The sequence below is a fragment of the Hydra vulgaris genome, chromosome 06 (genome assembly GCF_038396675.1).
Source record: "Hydra vulgaris chromosome 06, alternate assembly HydraT2T_AEP".
Taxonomy (NCBI): Eukaryota; Metazoa; Cnidaria; class Hydrozoa; order Anthoathecata; family Hydridae; genus Hydra; species Hydra vulgaris.
The window spans coordinates 52,515,001-52,539,125 of record NC_088925.1 but is presented as its reverse complement, the minus strand read 5'-3'; the positions used below and the strand labels follow the sequence as shown (position 1 = coordinate 52,539,125).

The 24,125-nt window shown below is 28.8% G+C and overlaps 2 protein-coding genes across 2 annotated transcripts in view; both read left to right on the top strand.

Annotated features, from left to right (window-relative positions):
- Positions 1-1,605: 1,605 nt before the first annotated feature.
- LOC100204307 (PRELI domain-containing protein 1, mitochondrial) lies at positions 1,606-9,679 on the top strand. Its single transcript, XM_065800440.1, has 5 exons — positions 1,606-1,755; positions 8,624-8,795; positions 8,876-9,030; positions 9,140-9,242; positions 9,536-9,679. The coding sequence occupies exons 1-5, from the start codon at positions 1,724-1,726 to the stop codon at positions 9,647-9,649; spliced, it is 576 nt and encodes a 191-aa protein (XP_065656512.1). The 5' UTR covers positions 1,606-1,723; the 3' UTR covers positions 9,650-9,679.
- A 13,180-nt stretch (positions 9,680-22,859) lies between these two features.
- Positions 22,860-24,125, top strand: part of LOC136081495 (zinc finger MYM-type protein 1-like) — a 1,597-nt gene continuing 331 nt past the window's right edge. Inside the window, exons 1-2 of the mRNA XM_065798815.1 lie at positions 22,860-23,311; positions 23,370-24,125. The exon at positions 23,370-24,125 is cut by the window's right edge and continues 331 nt beyond it. Of these exons, the coding sequence (XP_065654887.1) occupies positions 22,860-23,311; positions 23,370-24,125 (1,208 nt within the window). The remainder of the gene's footprint in view (positions 23,312-23,369) is intronic.

Below are 24,125 nucleotides of genomic sequence, written 5' to 3'. Positions count from 1 at the left end.
AAGATATTTTATTGTTTATCAACAATACTAGCTCAGAGTGAGAGCTTTTTTTTTAATTATAAGGTCCATCTGTTCTTCCTTTTTATATAATAAAAAAAATAAATAGATGTTTATTTAACCTTAAAAAAAAAGGAACTCGAAGTTTATTAATAAATAAACATATTCAAACCCGTTAATTTTCTTTTAAAATCACAAATTAAACACTTTATAAAACAATTTATCATTTACTCAAAAGAGTTGTTTATATAAATATTAACAATAACTAAGATTTGATCGACCGTGGGAGTGGTAGTGGGGTTGGTTAAGGTTGATCAAAATAAAATAATCAGACTTGATGTGAATAGAAATATTTTTTTAGTTTCTGATACGGACAAAGATTACCATTTACTTAAATATGAATTTGCTTAAAAAAAAAGTAGATTGTGATTCAAAGACACTTTTAGCAAATTTTTTTTTTTAATAAAACAAGTTACAATAAAATTAATTATACTACTCGGTGTAGTTAAGGCAATTTTAAAATATTTTAGCGTCTGTATGATATTTTGTTGACTACGACATATTTTGGTTAAAAGATCAGGTCTGTGAATTATGAAAAGACGAAATGATAAATTTTACGGTATGATAAAATATAAATTTTTGTAGCGAAAAAAACCCAGACCGAAGATTCTTTATTTAAAAAAGAATCATCTTAAAATCACAATTGCTTGTCCAAATTTGAATAAGATTTTAAATAAATACATTGTTAAAGTGAAATGAATATTATAGTTTAATAATACGATCTGCTCCGATCGTTTATTGGCAGTTTTTCTTAATTATAAGCTCTTTCTTGGTCGGAACTCTAGAATTTTTTTGAAAATTGATAGAGATATTGTATTTTGACAACTATAGTTAATATAAGTCAGAACCGATTAGAACTAGGATCTATAGTGGGTTTAGGCACTTTTTCAAAAGATTTAGTATAAATTTGTTTCTTTTCTTAAATGAAATAAATATATTTTAAATAAAAATTCTATTATGTAAAAATGTTAAAAGGAAATTAGAATACTTGTAAAATAATAATTTATGATTTCTAAATTCATTTTCGATTAGAAATGGATAAAAGTTTCGAATAGAAAGGTGAAACGACAGACGCTTTTGTACTTTCATAATTTTGCATTTTTATAAATTATAATACTTTTTATTGAACATAAAAAAAACTTTTATAACTGTTTTATAATTATTAAAACGTGTTTTTGAATTAAGCTTAATTTATTGGGAACTTTTGATTTTGAAGTCAAAACGTTCACGTGCCCTCCTCAATTTTTTTCTGAGACCTTTTTTTTTTTAAGAAAATTCTAGATAAAGAGGACTTTTTTAAAAAATTGACGATTGTGCCCCTCCACTTCGAAACTGCGTCGTTGGCCCTGCTTACAATTATTAATATGTTCTTTAATCAGCTTTGTATCTTAACCGTATTTTTTTTTTCTTTATTCAATGTAGCAGAAAAAAGAGCGATTCCTATTTCTAAGTTTAAAAATACTTTTATTTATTAAGATTGCTTACACCCTACGAAAACAAGGTCGAATTTACGAATTTATATTTTGCCTTCCAAAAACGGGTTCTGAGCTCTTTATAAAGCACTTAGTTCTCCACCTTAGTGATCGAAGTTTTCTTTCAGTTTCAAAACGATAATTAGTAATTTAATGGCGCGGTTGATTGCTTCAATTAAAATTAGGATACAATAATGAAATACTACAATAATACAAATAACATCAAGTAAGTGTCTAATTTTCATAAATATTTTTGTTATTTAGATAGTAACTTTAGCTATATGCAAAATATTTTACATAAAAAGATGTTGCCATGTAAGCAATATAATACTTAAGAGTGTCTACTATCCTTTATGTTGCCTTAGAAACTTTTGTAATTCTATAATATTAGTGTCGTTTTCTTGGAAATTTTATTATATAAATTTAAAATTTGCAATAATTTATTTTTATGCTAGTTCTTCTGTTTGTTTGTTTTTTGTTCATTTTTTTAAATTTTATATATTTCTTTAAAAAATATATAAAATTAAAAAGCAACTGCTGGTATTTTTTTAAAGAGTTGTTATTTTATTTTGATTATTTTTATTGTGAATTTTAATACATTAAACTTGCTATTTTATATTTGCAGCTACACCAGAAAGCATAATTTTTTCTGATGAAAAACAAAGCTTTTAATACACTAAGTTTAGTTAGTTTTCTGATAAGTAATGTTCATAATTTTACTATGAAAATTATTTGAAATAGTGAAATAAAAAATATATACATTTTGTATTTTTTTTAATTATATTAAAAGAATATTATTTAATTATGATAAGTTTATTATTTAATTTATTCAGTAAATATCAAATCTAAGAAATAGTGTTAAACAGTGTTGTAAAAGGTACAAAACAATCAGGAGCAGTATTGTTTGAAAAACAGCTCATGTGCATTGAGTAATATCGTCACTCAATGTACATGAGCTGATAAGTCTTGTAAGCATTCAGAAAACAGTTAATAGCTATTCTATATGAGATGAAGTCACGAAAGCAGAAATTAACCAGGCTTTACCAGTTGTGGTTGTTTCCCTCTGCAAATCTTATAAGTCTTGTACTAATATAGGAAAAAAACTTCAAGAAATCTTTTCTGACATTGAAATAGCTAAGCAGTTCAAGCTTGGAAAGACAAAGATTTCCTATAACATAACTCATGGTATTGCCCTTGATTCTCTTCTGAATGGATTCTCTTCTAAAAACCGTTTTAAAATTTAATTTTTTTTGCATAATGTTTGACAAGGGTCTTAATAGAGTAAATAATGCATTAGTTTTCTGGTTGTCGTAGTCACTAAATTAAAATAACATTAAATTAAAGGAGGGAAAAAAAAGAATGACAAAGGAACTGTATAAAAAATGATGACTATGCAGTTAATAAAAAAGATAAAGGCCAGAATAAAAAAAGGATGCTGAAAAGGAACAATTGCTATTAATTTATTAGTATCAATTGATAATATTTTTCACCCATGATAACATAAGCTATTGTCTTTAGTATCACTATTTGTAATTAAAAAAATGTTTTACTCTTCATTGAAAAATAAATACCCCCAAAGTGCAGGTAGAACCTTGTCTTAGTGAAATAGTCATATCTTCAAGGTTCTAACTGCGGTTATAACAGTAGTTAGAAACATTTTAGCTATAGCTAAAAATTTAAAAGTAGTTAACTACTTCAATTACAAATTTTAAAGTATACTTTAAAATTTGTATTGTATTTGAAACAATAGTATAATAAACAGTAATTACCATATTATCTAACAAGGTTTTACGTTATATTATATTTAATAACCATTGCATTATGGCTTAAAAGTTTTTTGTCACATTCTGACATTTCATAGGTGGTGAACCACTGGTTAATAATCTCGGTCCTGGAGAGACACAATAAAAAATACAACCTTAAATTGTTGGTTTAACATTCAAAACTCTAGAAATTGATGAGCTAGTGGATTTTTTCTGTTTTTTTTTTCTAATTAAATTTGACATTAGCACAAGTCTTAGTTTCATTTCAATCGTGGATAGATAATTTTATCACAACAATGTTAAAAAATAGAATTTGTAGTTAAATAGCTTTGCTGTTAAACAATAGTCCTTGTAGTCTTGTGGATTTATTTGAATAACATATTATTAATGATAAGGATTTTTTCCGTTAACTTGTTTGAAAGTCATTATTATTCCATGTGGAATATAAAAATCAACTATCCTTGTGAGCTTTTCAATTTAATCATGCACATGATCCACTTTCTGGACACATAAATGACTAAAAAGCAGGCCTTGTTATAAGATTGTGTTGCATAGCAGAAAAGCATCATGCAAGTAATTGTAACCTTACTCAAAAAAGAGATTACATTGTTAAAAGTTCAATTACATCAGTTTAAAGTACCACATTGTAATTAAATTAAAAAATCGTTGTAAGTCTTTAACTTTATAAAATATATTTAAAATCTTATACTTATTTAAACTTTTTTTTTTTTCTTTAAAACATTCATCTTATGGTTATTTTTTTTTTAAATGAGGGAACACTTATTTATGGTTAAATTTCTTAAAGGGATTTAAATGTACTTACCACAGAGATTTTAAACGATTTTTTTTTGATAAATTAGATTGGGTTTTCCCCTTTTATAAAAAAACGTTTGCGCTACCATTTTAGTTCAACTGGTGACTTTGACAAAATAAAAATTGTAATTAAACAAAGATTACCCTTTTCTGCTGTTTTTTTTTAAATTTCCATTAAAATATTATGATTTTATTTACCGTGATATCTAATGTATTTTCAATATTTCTTACTAAGTCCAAAAAAATATATATAGTATTCATGGTTTTTATATGTTTTTAGCAGAACTTGTTTTGTATAATTTTGAAATATACATATCTTTTATTTATAGCACTAGTATTAGTTTTGATTTAAAATAAAATAAATATAACTTGGGTTTTTAAAGCGTTTACTTATTGATCGTGTTATTTTTATTCGGTTAAAAATGTTTGGTTTGTTTTTGAAAATATATAATGACATTCTTCTACATAAAAATTAACTGCAAAAGGAAAACCCAAGCATAGCATTTATAACTCGAGTTTGAGTTATTTAAAAGAACTTTTTGTATTGACGTCATTTATTAACTACAAAAGCGCATTATTAAGACCAGTATTTAAAAGATAAAAAAAATCAAAGAGCCAGAACTTATTTTTGAGAAGAAAAAAATGTTGTTAAAAACTCTTTTTTAAATATAAAGTTTAAATTTTTTTCGCTAATATTTCCATAAATAATTTGTTCTGGAAAGTTAGATTAACATGAAACTTATTTTTCAAGGATTTTTTTATGATATAAACACAACTTGTCTTGGCACTTAGGATCACTATGGTGATCAAAAACCTAGGGATCACTATGGTGATCAAAAACTTACGGATCACTATAACAGTCAAAAAATAAAAACTATCTTACTACTTATAAACTAGTTAATCATTTCTAATCAACGTTCAGTCTATGATCAATTCAAAAAATTAATGATAAAGAAAAAAGTTAAAAAGCGATTTCAAAACTAAAATGTATAATAAAGGTATATGTAATACAAACATTTTAAAGTAACTTGAATGAAATTTGTTATTATCTTTTTTTTTTTCCTTTAACATAGTTTGGAAATTTTAACAGTGAAAAAAATTGTAAAACAGTGTGTTTTAAAATTTTTAAAAGAATTTAAATTAAATTTAATAAAATAAATTTGTATTTATTAATATTTAATAATAAGTTTAATTTAAATTTAATAAAATGAATTAAAAATAAATTCTTTTTTAAAAATGGAAAATAAAATAAAGTTTTTTTATGTTTTTTATCTAATAAAAAAAAAAATTCCACAAATGTTTTTTACAACAATTAATTACTACTTAATGTTGTCTGCATAAACTGTTTTAAAAGACTGTTTAAATAAACCAATTGAAAAAAGTTTTTGCGTAACATAAATTGCTTAACGCATTCGTGAAATCATCATTTTGTACATAAAATCCAAATAGTGTAACGCTTCTTAACAAGACCTGAAAAAGTTGGTATTTTGTAGTAAAATTTTGTTTTTATATTTTGTTCCAGTAAAAGTAATAGCTGTAAAATTTCATTTTTCAAAAAAAATGTACATTTTTTTTGTGAAAAATCAAAGTATCTTAAAAATATTTATTTCTAGTTTAAGAAGTTATTCTATGGCGATCAGTATGAGGTTCTTTATTGTGTTACCCAATAAGCTGTCTCTAACAAAGTTCTGGACCAATAGGATAATCTTTTCTGTGTAGCCATTGGCACATTCAATTAGTTTCAAAAATCTTTTAAATATGTAAAATGTCTAACAGTCGTTTTTGATATTTGAAAATAGCCCCTGAAAAAAAACTATTTTAACACGTGAGGACAGATAGCTTGAGGAATAATCCCCCCTTAAAATATTGATCAAGAGAGGGATCTTCTCAGTGCTAGATTTTTAAATAGTAAAAAATACAAATATATATATATTTATATTTATATATGTATAAATATATATATTTATATATATATATATATATATATATATATATATATATATATATATATATATATATATATATATATATATATATATATATATATACATACATACATACAGTATCGGACAAAACGAGTGCAACTAAATAATGCTAATTTAGTTTCTTTATATAAAAGTGCTGCAATTTTTCAATTTAGAGAAATAACTATGTAACTGTTAAGAGACAAAGTTCTTCAAGTTTTATTCATCACAAAGTAAATTATTTGTACACGATAATTAATAAATTAATCAAAAGTATTAAAAAAAGTTGATTCCCTTCTGGACAAAACAAGTGCAGCTCGACAAAATGTTGACCAAGCTGTATTTCGCTGTCAATATTTCGTGGCGAATCCTTTGTTGTCGATCACAGCCTTGCATCTTCGAGGCATAGATTCGATCAGGTGATCAATAAAACTTTGCGGAATTGCTGCCCAGGCCTTTTGGATTTGTTCAAACAGTTAATCCTTATTACGAACACCTTCATGAATAATTCTGCGGTTGACGATCTCCCACAGGTTCCCGATAGGGTTGAGATCCGGAGATTGAAGCGGCCAATCCGTCACCGATAGGTGGTTTTCTTGAAACCACTGTTTGACTACTTTTGCAGTGTGTTTTGGATCGTTGTCTTGCTGAAAAATCCATTTTATTGGCATATTCCATTCAGCATGAGGTAACATAACATCTTTCAGGATATTTTTATGCATGAAACGCTCCATTACTCTATCGTTTCGATGTATTGGACCTAGACCGTTAGCAAAAAAACACCCCCAGACCATTACATTGCCTCCATCATGCTTCACGGTCTTATGGCAGTAACGTAAATCGAGGCGTTTTCCGGCCGGTCGACGTACACGGCAAATACCATCGCTCCCAATAATGTTGAACTTCGATTTATCGCTGAACAGGACAGTTCGCCATTTCTGCACATTCCATTCAATATGAGATGTAGCAAACAGGAGTCTTTTCTTATGGTTTTTTAGTGAAATCAGCAGAAGTGGTGGAACGCGGTCTTCCACCTTTGTTATCTGCTGCCAACTTCCCCGTAGAACGATATTTGGAACATAGTCTTGATACAGTCCATTTTTTCACGCGATATTTATCACAAATACTTTTTTGTGACATTACACTTACGTAATCGCCAATAATTTTCTTTCTTATTTCCAATCCAAGACTGTTGGGAGCCATTTTTGCACTTGAAGTCATAAAAATAATAAAAATAAATAATCACGCTTCTCAAGGCTTACCTTGTTACATTTACCTTGTGATGATACAATAATGCTCTGTGTAACACAACGTCTTGATTGGATGTGGACTGTATTGATGTAATGAAACATTTGTTGTATTTCACTTCTTGTATTGATGTTCTTCGATAAAACACTTTGATAAAACTCACTTTGATAAACTGTCTTGATAATACTGACTGATTGACTTCCATATACTGACTGAATTACATGTCGATTTACGTCTCTTATATAGTAAAATGAACCTGTGTGAACCTGTTCTGGAAGATTCTAGATGCTTCTTTTCGATGCTTCTGGAAGCTTCTGGATGCTTCTGAATGTTTCTGGATATTTCTGGATGCTACTGGATGCTTCCAGATGCTTCTTCTGGAAACTTTTGGAAGGTTCTGCATGCTTCTGGAAACTTCCTTTAATTATTAAAAAACTTCCGTGAAGTTGACACGGACCAGACTTAAGAAAATGAAACAAACCAAAAAAGTTGCACTTGTTTTGTCTGCTGCAAAATAGCACTTGTCAACGAAATTCTGCTTGTGTGCTGTCACCTGTCAGCTGATTGCTCATGTCATGGCATGCTATGACTCCAGACTCCTGAACTGTTTGCTGTGGTAGTATAGTTCGTTTCGTTTTTAAGACATGTAAAATTAGAAACACTTTTTAGCATTGTTCGATGTTGGTTGCAAATGTTTTGTCCAATACTGTATATATGTATGTGTATATATAGGGAAGTTGTTGTACCTAGGGCCTCTCCACTTTTTTTGAAAACTGTTCTAAGTTAAGCTTGTTAGTCAGGTGATTAGTTATAAAATATTTTATTTTATAATCATTTTCAGAGAGAATTGCTATGGCAAGTTATAATCGGAAAATGCTTTTTGATGGTCTAAAGTAAATTTTTGCTGCTGGTATCTTTTTACAATCGTAGAAGAAATGCTTTTCTATAAGTTCTTGTATATTATATTGTTTATTACTTAAGTACTAAATGCAATGTTCGATAAGTTTTCTTTCAATCCAATATATACACTCAATATATACACACACATTATGTTATAAAAAAGAAAAATGTATGAAATGAAAACTATAAAAATTTAAAGTATGCAAAATTAAATTAAAGGACGAGAATTAATCTTGGGATTTCTTTTTTATACTAAAGAATTAGATTTATTATATTTTAAAGACCTTTTTTTTTTCAACTTACCAGATCGCCTACATTGATTAAGGTTTAGTTTTTCAGATTAAATCTTTCATATTTATATATTATTTGCCATAATTTCATAAAGTTAATTATTATTTGCTTTTAGCTTTAAATGGGAACAAGTCAGCAAGGTAATCTTTCTAAGATATCCAAACCCTTGGAGTAAACATGTATATAGTGAAGATACAATTAGTAGAACTGTTGAAGGTCCCATACTTAAAACTGTTCGTCTGCTTACTAAAAACACAGCAGTCAAAGCGCCACAATTTATGGGAAGAGTTGAGTCACTTTTCATTTATACTATTTAGTAGGAATACTAGTTTGTGGTTTTCTAATTATATTTGTTTATCGTACATAGTTCGTTCCCACTGGACCAGTGTGTATAGTTGAAGAATCTCACATAGACGCAATGAAAAAAACAATTATTACATATACCAGAAATACTGCATTTAATCATATAGCTAACGTTGTTGAACGCTGCGAGTTTACCCTATCAAAAGACAACAAGAATAAGTATTGTGTATTTATATGTATTATTTTGAGTGTTAATTATCTGCTTGTTAGTAAGCAAAATTCTATTCTGTGTAGAACGCCAGTAAAACTTCTAAATATTTCTGTGTAGAACGCTAGTAAAACGAGAAGCGTGGGTTATCTCTAATGTATATGGTTTATCGAAAGCAATAGAAATGTTTTTTTTTGATCGCTACAAAAGTCAAGTGAAAAAGGTATGTAAGCAACTTATGTGTATAATTATGTAAATGTGTTTAGTTATGCACTTATGTGTTTATTTATATATCATATCTCTTTACTTATATATCTTTTTTTTTTTTATTTATGCATTTTTATCTGTTAATTTATGCATCTACTTTTATGCATCTACATTTATGTTAACTACTCGTTTAATATTATAATTAAATATGCGATATTCTATCTACATCTCTGTCATATTAAATCTTTATTATTTAAGGTTTCCATTTTTTTTCCATTTTATTTATATTTTTATTATTTTATGTTACAGTCTTTAAAGGGGTTGGAGTACATCCTTAACAAGATGTATGTACCAGAAAAGATACTTTCAATGGATTTATCTCACTCGCTGTCTCGAACTGTTCCTTTGGCGCATAGAATTTAGTTTTATAAAGAAATAAATTTTTTACACCTTTGTTTTTGATTTTTAAATTTTAAATTTTTTTTTATATCTGCGAGCTAATTTTACTCATATATGGACGCATTTTTACAGGAAAAGACCTAGTTTGCACTACGGGGATATATATATATATATATATATATATATATATATATATATATATATATATATATATATATATATATATATATATATATATATATATATATATATATATCAGGTATTATCTTTTTCCGTATATTTTCGGAATTCCGGATACAACGGATATATATATATATATATATTCGGAATTCCGGATATTATGAGTATATATATATATATATATATATATATATATATATATATATATATATATATATATATATATATATATATATATACAGTATCGGACAAAACGAGTGCAACCAAATAATGCTAATTTAGTTTCTTTATATAAAAGTGCTGCATTTTTTCAATTTAGAGAAATAACTATGTAACTGTTAAGAGACAAAGTTCTTCAAGTTTTATTCATCACAAAGTTCATTATTTGTACACGAAAATTAATAAATTAATCAAAAGTATTAAAAAAAGTTGATTCCCTTCTGGACAAAACAAGTGCAGCTCGACAAAATGTTGACCAAGCTGTATTTCGCTGTCAATATTTCGTGACAAATCCTTTGTTGTCAATCATAGCCTTGCATCTTCGAGGCATAGATTCGAACAGGTAATCAATGAAACTTTGTGGAATCGCTGCCCAGGCCTTTTGGATTTGTTCAAACGGTTGATCCTTATTACGAACACCTTCACAATTAATTCTGCGGTTGACGATCTCCCACAGGTTCCCGATAGGGTTGAGATCCGGAGATTGAAGCGGCCAATCCGTCACCGATAGGTGGTTATCTTGAAACCACTGTTTGACTACTTTTGCAGTGTGTTTTGGATCGTTGTCTTGCTGAAAAACCCATTTTATTGGCATATCCCATTCAGTATGAGGTAACATAACATCTTTCAGGATATTTTTATACATGAAACGGTCCATTACTCCATCATTTCGATGTATTGGACCTAGACCGTTAGCAAAAAAACACCCCCAGACCATTACATTGCCTCCACCATGCTTCACGGTTTTATGGCAGTAACGTAAATCGAGGCGTTTTCCGGCCGGTCGACGTACACGGCAAATGCCATCGCTCCCAATGATGTTGAACTTCTTCGATTCATCACTGAACAGGACAGTTCGCCATTTCTTCACAATCCAGTCAATATGAGATGTAGCAAACAGGAGTCTTTTCTTCTGGTTTTTTAGTGAAATCAGCGGTTTCTTTGCAGGGCGTCGAGAAAACAATCCGGCTTCAACAGCACGTCGTCTGATTGTTCGGTCCGATACAGGCAGCTCTAATTGCTTTTGTATCTCGACTGATGATATTCAGGGATCCTTCTTGACGGATCTGACGATCATAGAATCCTCTCTAGAAGTGGTGGAACGCGGTCTTCCATCTTTGTTATCTGCTGCCAACTTCCCCGTAGAACGATATTTGGAACATAGTCTTGATACGGTCCATTTTTTCACGCGATATTTGTCACAAATACTTTTTTGTGACATTCCACTTACGTAATCGCCAATAATTTTCTTTCTTAGTTCCAATCCAAGACTGTCGGGAACCATTTTTGCACTTGAAGTCATAAAAATAATAAAAATAAATAATCACGCTTCTCAAGGCTTACCGTGTTACATTTACCTTGTGATGATACAATAATGCTCTGTGGAACACAACGTCTTGGTTGGATGTGGACTGTATTGATATAATGAAACACTTGTTGTATTTCACTTCTTGTATTGATGTTCTTCGATAAAACACTTTGATAAAACTCACTTTGATAAACTGTCTTGATAATACTGACTGATTGACTTCCATATACTGACTGAATTACATGTCGATTTACATGTCTCTTATATAGTAAAATGAACCTGTGTGAACCTGTTCTGGAAGATTCTAGATGCTTCTTTTTGATGCTTCTGGATGCGTCTGGATGCTTCTGAATGTTTCTGGATATTTCTGGATGCTTCCAGATGCTTTTTCTGGAAACTTCTGGAAGCTTCTGCATGCTTCTGGAAACTTCTGGATACTTCCTTTAATTATTAAAAAACTTCCGTGACGTTGACACGGACCAAACTTAAAAAAATGAAACAAACCAAAAAAGTTGCACTTGTTTTGTCCGCTGCAAAATGGCACTTGTCAACGAAATTCTGCCTGTGTGCTGTCACCTGTCAGCTGATTGTTCATGTCATGGCATGCTATGACTCCAGACTCCTGAACTGTTTGCTGTGGTAGTATAGTTCGTTTCGTTTTTAAGACATATAAAATTAGGAGCACTTTTTAGCATTGTTCGATGTTGGTTGCAAATGTTTTGTCCAATACTGTATATATATATATATATATATATATATATATATATATATATATATATATATATATATATATTCTCAAAATCAATAATTTTTTTTAATCAAGAAATTTGCTGCATAAATCAACACAATTACGGCATTATAAAAAACTTCGAAGTCAAGATCAATGTGAATCTTATTCTTATTACAAATTAAAACTAAAAAGTTTAAATTTTAGTTCTTTTATTATCTATTTGTTAAAGTTTTTTTCAAAATTTGGCAGGCGTCAAATGAATATTTATCTAGTACTCTTAATACCTCACTTACATCAAGTAGTGTTTACGAGAAAGCAAGGCTCTCAATCATTTGGCCAATATCAAAGCTATGTTAAACTAACCTATATCAAAACCTAAGACGCTCAATATACTGCATCAACTATATCAACAAAATTTTAGATTTTAGACCTAATATAAAATATTATTATAGAAGGTAGTTTTGTCTCGTGACATTTTATCGAGTAAAAAAATACTTTGTTTGTTTTTGAAAAACTTCGATCAAAAATGATTTTACGTAGGTACCTACGTACTTCGTACGTTACTTACTAGGCATCAACTTCGACACCTAGGTGTCAAAGAATATAATACCACCCATAAAAATTACTAGTACAGAAGTTACCAAATTATTAGGGAAACTTTACTTTTTAAGTAATTTTAAAATATAAGCTACTTTAATGAATAAGTATGTATCTTGTAGTTATTTTATTATTGTTTTTATTGTTAGAGAGCTTTATTTAGAATATAAAACAACATAATTACTTATTCATAGCTATTTAATTTTTTATAAAAAGTTTTACAATAAGGTAAGTTATACAAAAAAGGTAATAATCTTAATATTTTGTAATGCCACTCTGAGCTACAATAACGGCTTTCAGGCTTCAGGGCATGCTTTCTATGCAGACTTTTGCATTGTTGGAGACTGGGGTTGCTATGCTACTCTCTTAGTAGGGTTTCTATCAAATGCTGCGTGGTTGTAATGATTTGTTTTGATATATTTGAATTGTAATGATATCCCATTTTGAAAAATGGGATATTGCCAAAAAACTTCCATAGATTTTCTATGGAGTTCATATCAGATGAATTCCCTGGCCATGACAAAACACACACTTTTTTTCAGTATGGAATGCTGTAACACTTCAAGCTTTATGGTACGGTGCTGAGTCATGCATGAACATATACTCTTCATTACCAGGGAACCATTCTCGGACCTGGGGCAGTAGCCTCTTTTCGAGTACTCGCTTGTACTGGTCTTGCCTCATGGTCCCTTCCACAATGAAAAGGCAGCCCATACCCTTGACTGAGATCACAGACCACACCATTACACTCACAGGATGTTTAACCTTTTCCAAAAGGCAGTTCTGGTAAAATTTTTCTTCAGAACGTTGTCGAACAAATGAGCTTTTGTCCATCAAAATTTGAAATGTTGATTTTTCTGAGAAGCAGACCTGTAAAACATTTCAAAGATATTTTAAATTATAAACCTTAAATTTTTCTGGTTTCTTTCAATATTAAAAATTATATTTACTCTACTCCAGTCTTCAATAATCATATGCTGGTGTTTTCTAGCCCATTCCAGTCGGATTTTTTTTTTCATGGCTTCAGTTAAATGTGGTTTTTTGGACGATGACCCATAAAATTCTCTTCAGCCAACCTTCACTGAACCGTCTTATTGGAGACATCGATTCCTTCATTTTTTTTATCATTGTAGCTTGTTGAGCCACACTTTTTTTTTTTTTTTTAAGACATGTCTCTAATTTTACGGTAACAATGTGGAGTAGTGATCCTTTTTCTGTCACTTTTGCGACACACTCTGGTTTTAGAGGCACATTTGTATCAATTTTTTTTTAATTCGGCTCACTACTAACTTTGAAACACTTGCAATTGCTGCTATCTCTCTCTGAGAATTTGTAGAATGAAGAAGTAAGGTTTGTACTTCCCTACCTTGTCTTGGAGTTAAGTCTGGAGACTTGCCCATACTAAAAAAATCAATTAGAGGTGAGAATGGTTGCAAGTCAGGATTTATGCATTAAAATTAGCAAAAATATTAAATTATTAACTATACTTATTGAACTATTAACCAATACTTTTCAATAGTTTTGAACTTAAATAACTCGCAAAAAATTGTTCCAAAAATAAATAATTGAAATCAATTTTGAACTTTTTAATTGAACATTTTTGAACAATAATTGAACAATAATTTTTGAACAATAATTGAACAATTTTGAATAAAATATCAAAAAATTTAGGTTTAATGTACAAAGCAAAGCAGTTATTACATCGATCTTGTTTAAAAAACATTTACTTTTCTTTTATTCATTGCTACTTAAGTTATGCGAACATTGCTTGGTGTAGCACTAACGCGACGAAAATAAAAAAATTGCTTAGCAAACAAAAACAGGCTATAAGGATAATTTCAAACGTAGATCGCTTCTCACACACACAAACACTATTTAATGAACTCAATATCCTAAATGTATATAAACTAAACCTCTATCAAGTTCTTATTTTCATGTTCAAACTTGATAAAAATATATTACCAATCTTATTTTATTCAATTTTTGAAAAAATAAATCACATATACCCTACCAGATTTTCAAAATACAACTACATTCAATCCAAAACTTATTATTCCGCTACTAAATTCTCTATTGTAAACCGAGGACCAAAGTTGTGGAACATAATATTAAATAATGAAATGAAAACTAATTATTCTCTAAACCAATTCAAAACAAAACTTAAGCAATTACTTTTGTTAACTGAAAATGAATTAAATTTTTTCTAATAAAACTTCTTTATATTAGAAATCAATAATTAATAGTTAATTAATTAATTACTTTAGATTATTAATACATAATTAATCAATAATTGTACATATATTTTTATCATTTTAAATGATAATCTTCTTTTCGAGAAATTTATTTTTTATTTTGCATTATTTATTAATCTTTTACTTTTATTTTATACTGTTTATTTGCTTTTACTTAATTGGCAATGAAAAGTATTATAAATATAATTAAATAAGTTAAACTATAAAATGCTCTACCAATAAAATGTTTTTATATAAAATCATATCTTCTTATTTTTCAAACCAATTCTTAAATGTTATTTTTGTCATTTAATATTTTAATAAATTTTGTTTCTTTTATTTTACAAGGCAACTGTTATATCTTATTTTTTGAAAAACTATAAATTTTAAACGATATGCGATATATTTAAATTTTCTTTTATAATATATATCAGAGATATATACATTGAAACTATATTTTATTGTCAAACTATATTTTGTCTAGTAATGACGCATTTTTTGGGGCTTAATGATAAGACTAAATTTGTCTTCTTCTAGCCCCGGTCATGTAATTATTTTTTTATAAGTTACGACTGTAAATTTTTTTTTATCGGCAAAAGTGTAAATAAAAAAAAAAAAAAAAAAACTTACTCCAACCATTCTTTTCAACAATTGACAGCTAATTGAGTAATAACCTAATTTTTCGACAGATAGATTGGACTGACACAATTGCCACAGTTTAAAATTAATTGTATTTATATATTAGTAACTAAAATGCACAAAAAAGTTTAATTAAAAACAATTTATTTGCTCGCAAAAATCATTTAAACTTTAAAATGACTTAAAAAGTAAAGTGTCCCAAATAATTTGGCAACCCACTGTATATACGTATATGTAAATGTTATTTTTTTAGAAAAGGATGTACTGCAATAATTTGTTTGGAGACGACGTTTTGCTTTAGAATTGATAAAGTTATTTAATTTTAAATATTCCAGTTTTGTTTAAGTACAAGTAAATAAAGAAAATTCTTTCGTCCCCACATAAAAATAGATTCTGCAACTATTTATTTAGTGTGTGAATGAGTTTTAGTTTTTCTTGTGTTTTTTTTTTTTGTAGTAGAGTTTTTTGTAGAGCGGGTTTTTTGTCTTCGAAGTGGAGATTTTTTAAATTTCCCCTGTCTTTAGATATTTTTGAGTGCTATCAAAACTTGATAATTTAATGTTGCCGTTTTTCTTTAACAAGTTCCAGATTTTTTCACACATTGATATTTATTTTTTATATAGCTGAGATTTTATTACAAATTTTTACTTACAGCATTCTAAAGTGGGTTTTTTTTGTTGTTGTTGATATTATTGTTGCTTACTAATTAGTAATTTAATTACAGCGGTTTATCAGTAAGTCTTATTTATAACTTACAATTTAGTTTTTTATAATTTACCTTATTTTAAAGAAAACCTATACTTATTTAGATAAAATGATCAGAGAAAGTATTTATGATTGGTATTAGACATTAAAAGATACATCTTATGAGCCAATATATTGTAGATGTTGCTTGGATTTCAATGTTAAACTGTTCTGCTGCAAGAATGCTTTAGCTAAAAAGATTAATAGATTAGTTGACACCATCAGTAAATTAAAGAAACAACAAAAAATTATCATTAAAAGTTGTTAGGTGTAGGCTTTTTTACTACCTGTGGCAAATTTTCCTCATAATACAGTGAATGCATCAGAAATTCCTAAGGAAACAATACTAATAAACGAAAAAAAAATTGCTTAAAAAAGAAAATTAAAAAAAAAAAAAATGGAATCTACGAAGATGCATAACTTTTTGAAAATATGCAATATAGAAGAGCCATTAAAAGCAAAAGTGCTCCTTTCTTATCTAAATTTTTATTGCATAATCTTATGTGTCGAATGTGACAAAAAACTTTTTTTGTAAAACAAACGTAGAAGGAAGCAAAAGAATAAACTTGTTTTTGGAGGATTTATATCAAAATCTCCTTATTGTCATTCAAGCAAATTTAACACCAAACAAACAGTCTTTAATTAATATAAGTAATAATTTAAAGCCTTGTATAATACACGATACACCTGTTAAAAGCAACAGGATGCAAGGCTAAATAAATGAATAGAGCAACAAAAAAACATTTTGAATCAAAATTTATTAACAAACCATCTGATTTTGTAGGTTTTTTCGATACAACATTGTGTTAGAGAAGAAGATTCTCTTGAAGTGTCTTTGAAACGTGCGTAAGTGGTACAAATTGATCAATTAAATGCTAAACGAACCACATACCTTGTTAAGTATTAAAACGAACCTGATGAAGTATGGTCATTTCCTTTATTAATTGATTTTGAAAAAAGTGATTTCATTATTTTTAGCTAGGATAGTGAGGTAATTTTATTTAATAAAAATTTAGAATTATGTTGTAGTATGTATTTATCTTCTTTTCAATAATTTGTTTTTACTGCATTTGAATACAGTGGTTTTTATCTTTATAAATGGCATGAATCATATCTGATATGTTTATATGTACCGATTTTTTTAATTTGAAGATGTTTTTATATTATATATCAATATTTTTATCTTTAGGCTTAACTGCACATTATTATAAATATTAAATATTGAAATTAAAATAGCAAAAAAAAGCTTTAAAATAGCAAAAGTACTTTTACATGAACTGCCTATCAAATAAAGTAAAGAATCCAGAAATGAAAGGCTAACCTTAGTCTAAGTTACTATTAATTTTACATGAACTGCCTATCAAATAAAGTAAAGAATCCAGAAATGAAAGGCTAACCTTAGACTAAGTTACTATTACTTTTACATGAACTGCCTATCAAATAAAGTAAAGAATCCAGAAATGAAAGGCTAACCTTAGACTAAGTTACTATTAATTTTACATGAACTGCCTATCAAGTAAAGGAAAGAATCCAGAAATGGAGGGCTAATCTTAAACAAAATGACAACACACTGATGGAGTGCAAAGTCCTATGGTTTACCTTCTCGTTGGTGCACTTCGTTAAGTAAGTTAGACAATTTTGTCTAATTTATGAACGGAATAGCCAAGGTAAATTTTGTATAAAATTGTTTAACGACAATATATATATATATATATATATATATATATATATATATATATATATATATATATATATATATATATATATATATATAATAAAAACTTAGAGAAACATTCAAAGCTGCCCGCTATCATCCAATTTTTTTTAACAGTAGGTTACTTTTATTTTAGGGTAGCCTACTCTGAAGTTTTAATTAAAGTTCAATCATAAAAACTTTTTTTTCAGTAAATTTACCGATGTGATGTCCGCGAAGTTTTGAATGAATTTTAAACATTTAAATTTATGAGTTCGAATAATTTGCACCATATAGACAAATTTGGGTACGTTTATAGTACGATTTTTTTTTCTAACATAAAACGATTTAAAATATCTTTTAAAACATTTAAGACATCTTTTGCAACTTGAAATAGAACATAATCCATAAATGTATTCTGTTGACTAAATCTGTTATTACACAAAAAAAATTTAGGTACAAAATAAAAATAAAAAAATCAATTAAAATAATTCAACGAGTTTTTCATTCATTGTTTTCAAAAAAATTCAAAACCCTAAAACTATAAATAAAAACTATAAAATAACCCTATTTAAAAAAAGAAAAACTTTTCCCACCTATGATAAAATATTTTATCATAGGTGGGAAAATAATAAGTTAGTCTAAACAGCAGACTCAAAGCGGTCAAATTTCTTTTTGAATCTATGATAAATACTGAAATTATTAACAAATCGTTGACTAACATTTTTGTTTTATTTGTGTAAAGATAAATTTTAGATTTATCCATATATTGTACGAATTTCGACATTTCGTCCAGGTTTATTTGGGTCCACGTTTTTCACTTGATAATTTAAATTAATATTTCTCCTGAAAGTTTTGTTACGCTTAACGTATTATAAATTAAACCATTTAAAAATTTAAGTTATGTTAAAAAAGTTGAAAACATGTTCTACTGTTAAAAAGAATTATATTTATAAATTGTTCGAATAATTTTGATTTACGATTTAATTTTTAATAAAATTTTATTAAAAGTTTGTTAACGCGAAAAGTTTTTACGGAAAAAAAAAAAAATTATAAAAAAGTTTTCTTTTTGGTGTTTAAAGTTTAACAAGATACTTTAAGAAAATATTTCATTAGAAATCTATGCATTGAAAATATTAAAACACGTATATCTTTGGAACTAAATAAGCAACAGAAGTTATTGAAACCTTTTTGGAAATGAAATATGTTAGGTAGATCCCTCAAAAAACGAACCACTTACCTTGTTAAGGATTAAAACGAACCTGATGAAGTATGGTCATTTCCTTTATTAATTGATTTTTGAAAAAGGTGATTTCATTATTTTTAGCTAGGATAGTGAGGTAATTTTATTTAATAAAAATTTAGAATTATGCTGTAGTATGTATTTATCTTTTTTTCAATAATTTGTTTTTACTGCATTTGAGTACAGTGGTTTTTATCTTTATAAATGGCATGAATCATATCTGATATGTTTATATGTACCGATTTTTTTAATTTGAAGATGTTTTGAGGGTTTCGTTTGTTTTTTTCAAATAGTTTAGCATAGTAATTTACTTTTGATCGTTTTTTAGTTTTTTCAAATAAACTTTTATAATTTTTGTAATTAGTTTCATTTTTATAAGTTTTATTTTTTTAATATTTATCATACAATTTTTGTTTTTTCCTTGATGATTTTAGAAGGCCTTTGGTCATCCATAGGGATACAACCGACTTTGAGTTTATTACTTTCACTTTTAAAGGAAATGCCTTATCATACATTTTAGAAAATTGGTTTAGAAACAAATCATAAGCATTATTTACATCGTGTGATTGCAGTACAAGATTCCAATCGACGTAATTATTTAATAAATTTTTAAATTGGCATATGGAACTTTCATTGATTTGTCTCATGAATACTGTTGATTTGTGGTTAGCATTATTCAGAGTAACGGGATATTACTCTCAGTAATAAGGAATATAGAAAAATGATCGGTTAAATCAGTCTTGATTATACCAGTTTTAAACGGCTATTATGAAAATTGTTAGTTATAACATTATCTAATAATGTCGATGATTTTTTAGTTACTCTTGTTGCTTTGTTTATAGTTAGGATAAAGTTGTATTCGAGAAGAATATCAATAAAAGTTTTTGCTTCACTATATAAGGCATGGTTGAGTAAGTCAATGTTGATATCCCCAACTACGTAAACATGCTTTTGCAATATATTTTTTGTGTTTAGAAATGTGCGCAGATAAATTTTGAATGTTTTTAAACTACCAGCTGGTGTTCTATAAATAGCATTGATTATAAAATTATTAGCTAATTTATTTATTACCTCAACGCATAATGCCTCACAATCTGTATTGTTTACATTAAGATCCTTACGCTGAATAAAATCAATAGAGTTGTGAACGTATATGCTTATACCACCACCAACGCAAATATCGCGCATTTGATGAACTGAAGTATAGTTTCTTAACTCAAAATTAGAATTTGTTTCATTGCTTTTAAGCCAAGTTTCTGTGAAACAAATTATTTTAAAATCATGATTAAGTTCTCCCAATAAACACTTAAAGTTCTCGAAGTTTTTATTCATACTTCGAATATTAATATGCAATATTGAAAATTTATTCTTATTCTCACAGAGATATTGAGTAGATTCAGGTATTGAATAGTACTCACTTTCTAATAAGGTTTCAGTATGATTATCAGAGTTATTATCGCTAAAAACATCCTCATTGATATAAATATTTTCCCCTTTCAATTTCCGAGAGTTTTTTAGAATGTTTTCCTTGTCTTTATAATTGAGCAATTTCAAAACTATTGCATCGGCTTCTTGACTAGAAGTTGAATTTAGCACTGCATTAATTTTAAATAAATCTATCTTAAACGACGTTTTTAAACGACGATTGAATTATATATAGATGTATATACAGATATAATAATAGATGCAAGAATATATAAATATATATACGCGTATATGGATCTTACTTTTTTTTTTTTTTTTTTTTGAAGTTTTATTTAGGTGCCCCAAGAAGTCCGTACGGCCTTATCACAGAGCACCGTATGAGCATTTAATAGGAAGTTCACGCCTCCTTCCTAACCAATGTCGCACAACTTACCCAGAGGTGGGGTTTGAACCACGGATTCTTTGTTTCTGAGGCAAGTGCGCTATTACTGCGCCACGGCTCTTGCAAAAATAGGCTTTTGTTGCAATAGTTAAAAGTGTAGAAATTATCAAAAACACTAATTTATATTGCCAGGGCGTCACGGTTGCGTGACCGGAATAAACAGGTGTTTACAGAATAATCCAGTCAAGAAAGTTTTATCTCTGTTTTGTCCTTTCAGAATTTCAAAAATCAATATCTAGAATAATATTTTTCAATGTTGATATATTTTTTTTACCATTTCATTAAAAAAAATGCTATAGCTTAAAACGGACCAAAAAATAATGAAAACAGGTTACGTGTTTTAGATTTTTTTTGAAAGCAATATCACGGATTTTGCGCAATAGGATGGTTCATACATTTTAAATTTTGGGTATGGGAGCGCGCACTTTTTTTAAATACTTAAAAAAACTTAGATAAAGCAGCCGTGGCGCAGTGGTTAGAATTCTGGCTCAGAACCCAGAGGTTCGATGCCAGTTCCAGCCCAATAAGCGACATTGGTACGGAAGGGAATTTCTTGTTAAATGCTCTCCCGCGGTCCTTTGTGATAAGACCGTAAGGACTTCTGGGAGCACCTAAAATAACTACAAAAAAAAAAAAAGATATTGGAAAAAAAGGGGTCTTTCATAAAGTACGTACGCAGATATTTAGAGGGGTTACCCAAAAATGTATGATTGCGTAAAAAGTGGGATAAGGGGAAGGGGGTTGTTAAAGACAGCGATTAAAACTCGATTTCTTTTCTTTTAAACAAAAGCATTGCGATACTTTTGTTTAAAAGAAAAGAAATCTAATTGGTTGCTTATAAAAAGAAAGTCTCTTTTTATAAAGCAACCAATTCGATCGAATTCAACTAGTTTAAAAAATGAATATTATGTTATATAACATAGATATGTCAAATAAACTAAAAGTTTTTTATGTTTTTAATGCGTTATAGAAAATGGTGTTGATTTTGTAATAAATAATGCGCATCTACGCAGAGGCAGGGAGGGAGGGGGTTTGGGTTCGGTTGAAGCAACTAGCGCGTACATGGGGAGAGGAGGAAAGGGAGTGTTCAAAATCAGTGGTTTTATTGCGACGTAATTTATGAATGATCCCAAACGTGAATAATTTTTTTCTCTTAAAGAGTTTGTCTTGTGTGGGCGCAAAATGTCAGTTTTAATAAAAAAACTCATCAAATTAACACTTTTTGTACTTTTTTATTAACCAATTTAAAATCTGTTTTCCAAATATGTTTACACATAAAATAGTTATTAAAAGGAAAAAAATTTTCGCAGATTAAGTTATTTAGAACCAACATGTCCTACTTTCCGACAGCTTTTAGTTTAGCTGAATTTGGCTGACAAAATCAGTGCCGTCTTAACGCATAGGCTAGGTAGGCTGCAGCCTAGGGCCCCCGATTTTTAGGGGCCCCCAAAATGTGTGTGGATTTTTTTTCAAATTTATATAAATAAAAAATTATATTTCTAAATTTTCTGAAGAAATCATAGTTTGGGGGCCCCTCGGGAATAATTTTTTTCTTAATAAGATTTTTTTAATTATTTTTAGAAAAGTATCAGTTTTTCAGTTTGGGGGCCCCCTGGGAATTTTTTTTTCTTGATAAGCAAAAATGCATGCATGCGTCCGAAAATAAACATAAATTTTCCGATAAGAAGTGTTAAATACAAGCACTTAAAATATCCCATTAGATTGAATTTGAAATTGCTGTGATCAACTTAAAACATCTGTTTTGAAAAAAAGTCATTTAACATGTCTAATCGGACTTATCAAAGTGGTGCTGCAAAGAGGAAAAAAGCCGCTAAAGCAAAAGAAGACATTTTAAAATATCTTCCTTTGACATCATTTCTTTTGGTACAAAAGTCAAAGCCTGTTGTGTCCGAAGATGTATTTCTTTGTCCAACTTCAAATTTCGTAAACATTGATAGTGCTTTGTTGCCAAATGAAACTCTAGAAATTCAACAGGAACTGGAACCAGAACAGGAGCCAGAACCAGAGCAGGAGCCAGAACCAGAGCAAGAGTCAGAACCAGCACAGGTGCCAAAACCAGTACAGGAGCCAGAACCAGCACAGGAGCCAGAATCAAATCAAATTAAAACTTATCCAAACGCAACAACAAAAACTACTCAAGAAACTGACCCAGCATTGTGGCATCAGTTATCCCAAGAAGCTCAAACATTTTGGATTTCTAATGGCCCTTCCATGTGCCAGAACAATGATGGGAGCATCAAAAATTCGGTACTTATCAAAATCTTGCTTTAGACGTGAACTACACTATGGCGAATTTGTCAATCGTGAATGGCTATTATACTCACCTTCAACAGGTTCTGTTTTTTGCTTTGCTTGTACCTTATTCTCCAGCAAACACTCTAATTTTTCCACAACTGGATTTGATGACTGGAAAAATGCCTTAAAATGTATATCTGGACACGAGAATGGTTCTGAACATCGCAAAAATATGCTTACTTACTCCAGTCGGCAGAGAGAAAGTGGCCAGCTTGACTCTGTATTATTAAAACAGTTACATAACGAACAATTGTACTGGCAAAATGTGCTGAAAAGAATTGTTGCAGTTGTAAAGTTCTTGTCATCAAGAGGATTGCCATTTCGTGGAAACAATGAAACCATTGGTTCAGAGCAAAATGGTAATTATTTAGGAACTCTTGAGTTACTTAGCCAGTTTGACCCATTCCTACATGAACACATGAAAAAACATGGAAATTCTGGAAAAGGTAATACTTCATACCTCTCCGCCAATATCTGTGAGGAGTTTATATGCCTAATGGGAAATAAAGTTTTGAGCGAAATAATTTCTGAATTAAAAAAAGCAAAATACTACTCAATCAGCGTTGACTCAACTCCAGACTTGTCACATGTAGATCAATTAACTTTTACAGTTCAATATGTTAAAGACTTGGCACCAGTTGAGCGTTTTTTGCAATTTGTTCCCATTCACGGGCATGGAGCTGAACATTTAGAAACAGTGGTTTTGAATTTTTTACAAGAAAATGAAATTTC